The sequence below is a fragment of the Mustela erminea genome, chromosome 1 (assembly GCF_009829155.1).
Source record: "Mustela erminea isolate mMusErm1 chromosome 1, mMusErm1.Pri, whole genome shotgun sequence".
NCBI classification, from domain to species: Eukaryota; Metazoa; Chordata; class Mammalia; order Carnivora; family Mustelidae; genus Mustela; species Mustela erminea.
Window position 1 is genome coordinate 145,217,305 of NC_045614.1, and position 9,745 is coordinate 145,227,049.

The window sequence follows — 9,745 nt, forward strand, 5'->3', positions numbered from 1 at the left end:
TTAATCAGTTGTTCTGATATTCGGTAATCAACAAAGAGTTCCTAGGTTTTTCTTTCTCTTAGCACAATCAACATTTATTGTATGTGTGGCAGACATTATATGGTACTTCGCTCCAGTGTGCGAAGTAGGTACCTATAATCCCAATTTCGATGGATACACTGAGGGTCAGACAAGTTACATGTGTCTAAGGTCACACGGCTAAAGAGCCCAGTCCACGGGCACAAAGGTCAGTTTGTTTTCTTGTCCACTGTTGTTCATAAAGAACATGTGTTCTTCATGTCCTATCCCAGACGTCTCATTTTCCTGGAACAGTGTGTTCTCAGCTGTGTTCTGTAGACTCCAGTTCCATTAGTATATAGGTTCTGCCAGAATAGGATTGAATGATTAAATGGGTTGAGGTAATAGCGGCTTCAACAAAAGAAAACAGATTTCTTTACAGCAAGATTTCTTTGAACCTCCAGTGCTCACGTGCACTGTGACTCGTACGCATTGTAAGAAAAGTAGATAGTTGTGGGGTGCCAGGTGTGTGTGTGTGTGTGTCTGTGTGTGTTGGGGGGGTGATCTGCAGAATTCCCTTTATAAACTATTTCGAAAATGATCCCCAGAGCCATCAATGAAGACAGGTTTTTGTTTTTGTTGTTGTTAAAGATTTATTGTATGTATTTGACACAGAGAGACAGGGAACACAAGCAGAGTGGTGGGAGAGGGGGAAGCAGGCTTCTTGCTGAGCAGAGAGCCCGATGCGGGGCTCAGTCCCAGGACCCTGGGATCGTGACCCCAGTTGAAGGCAGATGCCCAACGACTGAGCCACCCAGGCGCCCCCGAAGACAGCTTTTTAGTAACAAGGTTAAAGAAAACTCCTCACTACTATCTTTGAACATAAAAAGAGGGAGGACATGGGTAGATCTAAGCTTCACAATGAAATCGAGTATAGCTGGGTGATAAGGCATTTTTACAGGGAGGGACTCTCTTTGACAAAATAGCTCTTCGTGCAGCCGTCACGGGAAAACACAGATCACAGCCTTCCTGTGCTGCTTTGCTGTCTCCTGGGCTTATCCACTGTGGGCCCTTATCTGGGCTCTGTCTACCCAGGACAAAGAAAGGTTCACCCAGCATCTCTGCATCTCCTACGAGGGAGCATCACCAACTCAGTTTCAGGACCATGGTAGCTGAAATTTTTCAGAGAACTGAACTATCTTAGACAGGCAGCAATAGAATCTTCCGTTTACATGGAAGCCTGGTGGCAATGGAGGTGAGCGTTGGGTTAACTTCTCAAGAGCTTAACAAACGGAATGACAATGGCCACCTTCTGTTCTGTTCTAGGGGACAACACAGGACAGACAGCCATGAACATCAATCCTCAGCAGACCCGCTTCCCTGATTTTCTCGATTGTCTCCCGGGAACAAATGTGGACCTAGGAACTTTGGAATCTGAAGATCTGATCCCCCTCTTCAATGATGTGGAGTCTGCGCTGAACAAAAGCGAGCCCTTTCTAACCTGGCTGTAATCGCTACCATTGTAACTTGGATGCAGCTGTGACCTGACATTTCCTGGGCCTCTTGGCAAAAAGCAATGGAGCAGAGTCAGTCTGCAGGTGTACTCCATGACTCCCTGCTCCCTCCTTTCCATGCGGCCAGTTTCATCATTGCCTGGATTTGGTTAACAGTAACTTAAGTTATAACAGTCAAATGTTCTCCTTTCAGTTTCCGCAGGCCTGCATTCCCGCGAGGGGCTCTGCGTCTCCGCAGAGCTGAGGATGGAGAATTGCTTCTCTCTTTTTCTCTCTGCCACCCCATGGCTAAGCTTGATGGGTGTTAGTTGAAATTTATGCATCAGATTGATTATAAACCATACAAAAACTGACCACAGGCAGTGACTTGTGACAGGCGGGCTCGGTCCAGGAAATGTACACAAAATTAGAGCTGATTGATGGTTTCAAAAACTGTGTTGATGACAGTAGTACCGAATGCTTTAAAAAAAAAACCGCTTAACTCGAGCTTTAAAAATCATTGTATGGATAGTACATGTCTGCTGTATGGGATACAATGTAGTTTTGAATCCATGCTGGTTCTGATGGTTCTTTTTACTCTGTATCTGCAAAGGCACACGCGGTCCTTTTGTAGTTGGTCCTTCATCATGACTTCACTGCGTAGCATCTAGACAATTCGTCCTTCCAGCAGGAGAAGAGCAGGGACCGTGAGTCACAGTTCCTACCCTACAGATCTTATGAAAGAGACCAGTTTGGTACTAATTACGAGCATTTATTAAACAAAACCTTTTTTTTTTTAAATTACAAGTTGGATTTTTTTTAATTGCAGCTTAGAATTTGATGTTTATTTCATAAAGCACTATAATTTTGTAGCTGATGACAAAGGTCAGCCAACTGTTTTTGATAAATCAGCAGTGACTGTATTTTTTTGTCTTTTGCAACCGTTCTGAAAACATCAGGACGACCTAGCTTTCAACCCAACAGCACACACAGCAGAGAAACTGTTGCTTTTTATATGCTAAAGCCTTATCAGTTTTGCTTTCCAGATCTCAAGTGCTTAAAAGAATCTTATCTATGAAACTGTTTGAAGGATGAAGCAGATCTCTGACTGACGTGTTAAAAAAACAAAACAAAACAAAACAGCAAAGCCCTCTGAAGGGTGTATGGTGGAGACTTGTGTTTCTGAATTCAGTAAAATGGATTCCTCAGTGTATTATCCTAACCCTGTTTGCTACAGTTGGTATAAAAAGGCATGAAATATGTACTCAATACCTCTTATGTAACCAAAAACATTTTTTATTAGCTTTTAAGGACTGAGAGAGAGCATCAGGTTCACCCGGCGCTTGCTCTGCCTACATTGCCATGAAGTCCTCAATCGTTGAATATTTTGAACTGACATTATTTATAATCTATGAATTTAATACCTTTTTTTGAAAGACATTAATAATTCAGGTCTCTGAGAGGAACCTTCAATTCCCAAGGGGGCTTATCTGTTGGGAATCTTAAATAAGATCATTTTCCATCTATCAGAATAGAGACAGGCAGCATACATTCTATCTGGTTGGAAAGAAGGCAAGTGAAAAGGGCAGAGATGAAGTATTGAAGTCGCAGTAGATAGTGGAAGGACACTAGTTGGGGAAGTGGAAACTGACAAGTCAGAATACCCCAAAAGCTAGATGAGCAGGATGCTAGGAGAGGTACCCAAAAGAACAAAGCAACAATTTTCTACTACAGCTTTTATCACCAGAAGACTGTTGTAGGAGAAAGGGCTTTGGTGCACTTTATGGGGGAGTAGGAGGGTCAGGGCTGTGTGGCCCTGTCCAGGCTGACACGGAGCGTGTCTGTGGACAAGAGCATGGGCCTGCTGTTGCTTCCAACACAATGAAGTGATTTCTTTTTCCTGAAGGACCCATGGTTTATGTTCAGATTCCTTTCCTCTCTCTAAGCGCTCAGAGAGAGCAGGGTAGATGTTTGTGTTTGCTACTAAATTGAAGGGAGCACTATCTCTTTTTCTCTTTTGTGAGCAATAATTGCAAAAAGAGTTGTACATTCTTTCTAAGAAAAACAAAAAACAAAAAACAAGGGACCTAACAAAACTGAGCAGTGTTACTGTATTTTTTAAAAATATTTTTATAGTCTCCTTTTCAGGTTATTATGTGTAAAAGAAACAGATACCCCTCTTTTTTAAAGTAGTTAAAACATCGGTGATTTGTATTATCAATTTTTAGAAGTAATTTCCTAGTAAGCTTGTGACATTAGAAGACACTAGAAGAATTTTTTTTTAGTGAAATTAGCTGGAACATACATTAACGAACGTAACAAATATTTTTCCAGAATGAAATATGAACCATGACTACGTGTTTACTAATGGACAAAGCCAGATGTGATTTTTTTTGTTGTTTTTAAGGCCATAAAAATATGGCCTTTGTTAAAGAACACTAAAGCTAGAAATCTAAACATAAGAACAACTTTTAAAGGGTTTTTTCTATTATTGTAAGTGTTAAGACCCCTGCAGAATTCATGATAAGGTGCTATTTAATATTTCTCATTATAAAAGAACTGCCAGGATAGCCCATCTTTTCAGTCCTAACTCAGTAAATTTCAGCATTTCATCCAATAACTTTGCCACGGGAAATGGAAAACTAATTCCCAAGGCATCGATATCCTGATAGAAAACATTTTCTTGAAGTAAATACATTGTCAAAATGTGTTGGCAATTCTACTAAGTCCAAGTAATTGTTAGTGTTTCACCAGCATATTTAGAATGTAAGATGCCATTTCTTTCACTGATTGTACAGCATGTGGGAGCACGGAAGACAGAGTAAGACATTTTGTGTGGGGGGTGGGGGTGCCGTTGACCCCGGTGTCATTGAAAAGCTCTCTGTAGAAGAAGGTGAGAGAAGTGTTGCTATAATTAAGTTGTGTTCTTATGACATAATTAGAAAGTAACTTCTGAAAGTACAACTTTTATGAGAAAAATAAGCTGTTTAAAAAAAAAGGAAATTGTAGATTAATTTGATTGGGAAAATGGGTGATTGACAGAGACTGTTTCCCTAATACACTACATCATTTATGTGCTCATACTTTAACTTTTTAAAAAATTTACTTCTACGTTTTGTAATATGACATATGTGTGTTTATTTGTAATTTAGAAAGCTCTGCCTGCAGAGGGTATGCAGCCAAATCAATCCTATCAAACCATTTTACCTGGAGTTTGGTACTGGTTTTTACTTCTCTGATTCTGTATAAGAAAAATAAATACAATTGAATTTCCACTTCTTTGTCTTTCCATTATTTGTGTGCGTTCCTTAGTCAAGGCTTTGGGTGGTACCGAAGAAGGGCTTATGTAACTCTCCTGGCAGACCATGAAAGGAAGAAAATTTTGTAGGCCAACATTGTTTTGGCTCAAATGTCTGGTCTTCAATATTCTAAATATTCGCAGAATATCCTAGTTTCCCTTTGTTTGAAGCAGCCCACTGAGTTTTTTTTTTTCTTAAGTGTGTGTATATGTATAATTTACATCATACATATAATTTACATCTTATATATATAATTTATTTTTAAAGTCACGCTGTCCTTCCAACACCCTCACAGATTTGATAGGTATTCAGATTTGATAGATATTTGATATTTGATAGATGATAGAGATGTCAGAACTATAGGATCCTCAGTCTTTTCTGTGTTGCTAACGTTATAGCATGGCTTCTTGTTACAAAACTAAGAACAGCTTATGATTCATTCTGAGTGTGGGCTCGTGATAGTATGTATATTTTCTCTGTCCCTTGAGTCCCTTGATTCCCTTGATTCTCACTGTTGTAGTATCTTTCTCCATTCCACAGAAACATTAGGTGAGAGCACTCAGGGAAAGAGTATTTTCAAGCAGGAACTAAACAACAGAAGAGATGCTGGTGGGAACAGCTTACCAACATTCCAGAGCCTTAAGTCTCATGCATCTTTTTTTTTTTTTAATAATTTTTAAAAAATTTCCAGGATAATTAATGTACAGTGTTCAATTTCTCTCAGGTGTGCAATGTAGTGATTCGGCAATTCTGTACCTTACTCAGACCTTACTCAGCGCTCATCGTGCTAAGTGCACTTTTAATCGCCATCACTTATTTCCTTCATCCCCTCACCCACCTCCCTCTTATCCATCAATTTGTTCTCTAGAGTTAAGAGTCTGTTTTTTATCTTTTTTTTTCTTTGTTTCTTAAATTCCACATATAAGTGAAATCATACGGTATTTGTCTTTGTCTTATTTCACTTAGCATTATACTCTCTTGCTCCACATAGCAAACGGCCAAATTTCATTCTTTTTTATGGGTGAGTAGTAGTCTGTTCTGTGTGTGTACCCCCATTTTTTTATCCATTTCATCTGTGGATGGACACTTGGGCTGCTCCGTAATTGGGCTATTGCAAATAATGCTGCAGTAAACATACAGGTGCCTGTATCTTTTCAAGTTAGCGTTTTCATATTCTTTGGGTAAATATCCAGTGGTGGGATTACTGGATCCTAGGGTAAGTTCTATTTTTGATTTTTTGAAGAACCTCCATACTGTTAACCACAGTGGCTGTGCCATTCCCATCAACAGTGCATGAGGGTCCCTTTTTCTCCACATCCTCACCAACACTTAGGTTTGTGTTGTTGATTTCAGCCCTTCTGACAAGTGTGAGGTGATAACTCGTTGTGGTTGTGATTTGCATTTTCCCGATGATGAGTGATGTTGAGCATCTTTTTTTTTCTCCTGTAGAATAAGTTGGACCTTTTTTACAGAAGAAAAATAATGATACATGCTATTTTCAAGCTTTCGTTTTTTTCTCTTGATAATAATAACAATACTACTAATAGTTACTGATCATTTACTATGTGCCAAGCACTATGCAAAAACACATGATAGGTATTATCTAATTTAATCTGCATAGTGACCCTAACATTTCCTTATTTTCCTTACTTTATAGATGAAGGATTTAAGAGGTTAAATCTTTTGCACAAGGTTATACAGCAAGCAACAAATATGCCCAATGTCTTACGGGCAACCTTCCATGCCAGTACACATAGTTGTATACTGGATTATTTTTAACATTATTTTGTATGGATGTCCCCTATTGCAAACCAGTGGATTCTTTTTAGTTTTTTGCCTTTATAGTAGTGCTATAGTAACCAGCCTAGTCTCCTGTGAATATGGCTGGAGGATAAATTTCTAGGAAAGGAATCATGACATCATGCGATCTTAAATTTTGATAAATTCTGTCAAAACATTTTTGAAAGAACTGTAACATTTTATATTTCCAGTAACAACAAATGCAAAGGCCTGGCTCACCATTGCCAATCTGGAGCTGAATATTGCCTCTGTTTTGTTTTGAAGATTGAGAAATTTTCCTACAAACATGAGGTTTCAAAACCATAAATAATCAAACCTGATTTGAATAAACATGAACATTTGGAGTTTTTTTTTCCCCTCTCATTGTACATTCTATAAAATATTTGGGAAGATAAGTACAATATATGAAGTTCCAAAATTGGATGAAAGTTGTATTTCCTATGAATAAATATAATACAAATTAGTGTCTTGTTTTTGTTTTTCTTCCAGCTTTATCAAGATAGACACACACTGTGTAAGTTTAAGGTGGATGGTGTAGTGATTTAATGTATGTATATCCTGCACAATGATTACCACAAAATGATTACCTCGCACAGCTACGATTTGTGTGTGTGTGTGTGTGGTTAGAACTTTCGACTAACTCTTAAGTCTGTACAGGTGGAAATACCTTCCTGTTACAGCCTGTGTTTCCTTTTTTTTTTTTTTTCCAGTTTGCATTTCTTGAATTAATAGTGAAATTTCATAATACCGTTACTTATAGTGGGCGATGTCAGTTCCCCACCCAGATCACCTTAGATTCTCTTTACTGTTTCATGCACCCCATCTCCCACCCTGGTGTGTTTTTGCTTCCAACAGCTAACACCTGTAACTCCTTTTTAAAAAGGATCACAGGGCGCCTGGGTGGCTCAGTGGGTTAAGCCGCTGCCTTCAGCTCAGGTCATGATCTCAGGGTCCTGGGATCGAGTCCCCGTCAGGCTCTCTGCTCAGCAGGGAGTCTGCTTCCTCCGTTCTCTCTCTGCCTGCCTCTCTGCCTACTTGTGATCTCTCTCTGTCAAATAAATAAATAAAATCTTTAAAAAAAAAAAAGATTTAAAAAGGATCACAGTTACATTGCTCCCGCACGTGCAGAGAGCTAGATGCATAGGAATTTACGTTCTATAACATGACCTTCAGCCAGCAATGGGTGGGTATGTAACTGACATGTCAAAGTCCCTGGTGGGACCAGACAGAGACTGCCTTCTACTGGACTTGGCCTGAGACACACTCTCGCTTTGTTTCCTCCATTTTCCTGTCTTGTTTCCCCCATTCTCTTACCAATTTCCCTTGTAAATACCCCATTCCTTGAAAAACCCTTTCTTAAACAGCTCTTCTTTAGTAAATAGTTGCACATGAGTCCTTGTATCAGGGTCTGCTTCTGAGAACCAGACCTAAGCTAGTATCCAGAATATACAATAAACTTGTGTGTTAATGAGAGAAACAGTCCCATAGAAATATGGGCCAAGGATATGAATTGAAAATGTATAGGTCAGGGAACTGGGGGCCAAACAGCTTGCCAACTCCATTACTAATCAGAAAAATGGAGATTAGACAGTAGTGATTGACCATTCCATTTCTACCAAACAGCAAGATGAAAAAGACTGCTGACACCTCTGGTTAGCTAGGAAATGCGGTAACAGGAACCCTACTACACCGTTGGGGGCAGCATAAGTTGTTAAAAGCACGAAGAGGACACCTAGTGTGTTTTACTGACCATATCTCCACTGTATTCCCCAAATAAGTGAGTAGTTTCAGAAGGGACAGACAGGAAAGGGGGGCTGGCTGCTAAACAGGGGAGAGGGAATTTCCGAGATGATTTGGTTGAGTACACAAATATGTCACCAATCAATGGGGTGACCCGCATTGCCGCCAAACTAGATCACAGCTGGGACTTGTAAATGTATCCAAGTTGCCTTTCTTTTTTTTTCTTTTAGGATTATGAATATGTATTTATATTTTCAATTAAAAAATTATAGCTGCTGAATTTAAGATTTTTTTTCCTTAAGACACCAGTTTTTAAAAATTACAATTAATATTGTGTAGCTATTGGGACACCTGCGTGGTTCAGCTGGTTAAACAACTGCCTTCGGGTCAGATCATGATCCTGGAGTCCTAGGATTGAGTCCTGCATCGGGCTCCCGGCTCCACATGGGGAGTCGTCTTCTCCCTCTGACCTTCTCTCATGCTCTCTCTCTCACTCTCTCTCTCTCTTAAGTAAATAAAATCTTAAAAAAAAATACTGTGTAGCTATCAAAGCTCCTGGATATATTCTTTACTTATTGTCCATTGAGGGCCCATATGAAAATATTGTACAAGTAAAATCTAGAAAATTTCTGCTATCTGCCTTGCTGCCCAGGGTGGTTTGATACATGCAATGGATTAAAATGAATATAAAATTAATCAGACACATTATGTCATGTTAAACTTTCTGGATGAGTTTCTGGTCACTAGAGCTAGATGGGCTGTGAATTTTGGCTCTAAAACAGAATGGGCCTCAGAAAGTCTGGTATATTAGGGTCCTCCAAGCAGAACTCCTTAGAACTTTCTCTGGAATGCTCCCAAATTTCAAGATTCACCAAAACAATTAGCCAGTGCATTTTATTTTTTCGTTGTCTCAGATGGCTTTGAGAAACTGATAAGGCTTTAGGTGTTGTTCACAGTTAAGTCACTCCCACACACATTTTACCCTCCCGTTCCAGGTGGCTCATAGTTCACTGATACCCTTCCATTGACCTTAGAATTTGCAATTTTTTCCTATAGGCTGTCCTTTGAAATAGGTTCCTTATAGTAGCTTAAAAGTGTGAGATGATAAAGCCTTAATTGTAGTCCACAGAGATGTATAAGTTGTGTTTAGAAATAATAAGTTGCTGGGGTCACAGAGTCTACCATGAAGCTGAAGTGTCCTAAATGGACCCTTCTGCTTGTAAATCATTAGGTTATATTAGAAATTGAACAAAGTGATGCATGCCTCCTATGTTTGCAGTCTGAGGACCAGAAATAGGGTGACAAAGTGTCCTAGTCTGCTTGGGACAGAAGAGCTTCCCAAGTCTTAGGACTTTTCAGTATTAAAATTGGGGAAGTTCCAGAAAACTGGGAAAGTTGGAAAGTATGCATCATGCA

At 39.4% G+C, this 9,745-nt stretch overlaps 1 protein-coding gene across 3 annotated transcripts in view; it reads left to right on the plus strand.

Annotated features, from left to right (window-relative positions):
• WWTR1 (WW domain containing transcription regulator 1) overlaps positions 1-4,765 on the plus strand; it is a 139,158-nt gene extending 134,393 nt beyond the window's left edge. For 2 of the 3 annotated variants that reach the window (XM_032345783.1, XM_032345793.1), the window contains exon 7: positions 1,324-4,763. In XM_032345783.1, coding sequence (XP_032201674.1) covers positions 1,324-1,508 — 185 coding nt within the window. In that variant the 3' untranslated portion in view covers positions 1,509-4,763. Of the gene's footprint in view, positions 1-1,323 lie in introns of all 3 variants that reach the window. The other variant, XM_032345773.1, reaches the window with a different exon arrangement.
• Positions 4,766-9,745: the final 4,980 nt, after the last annotated feature.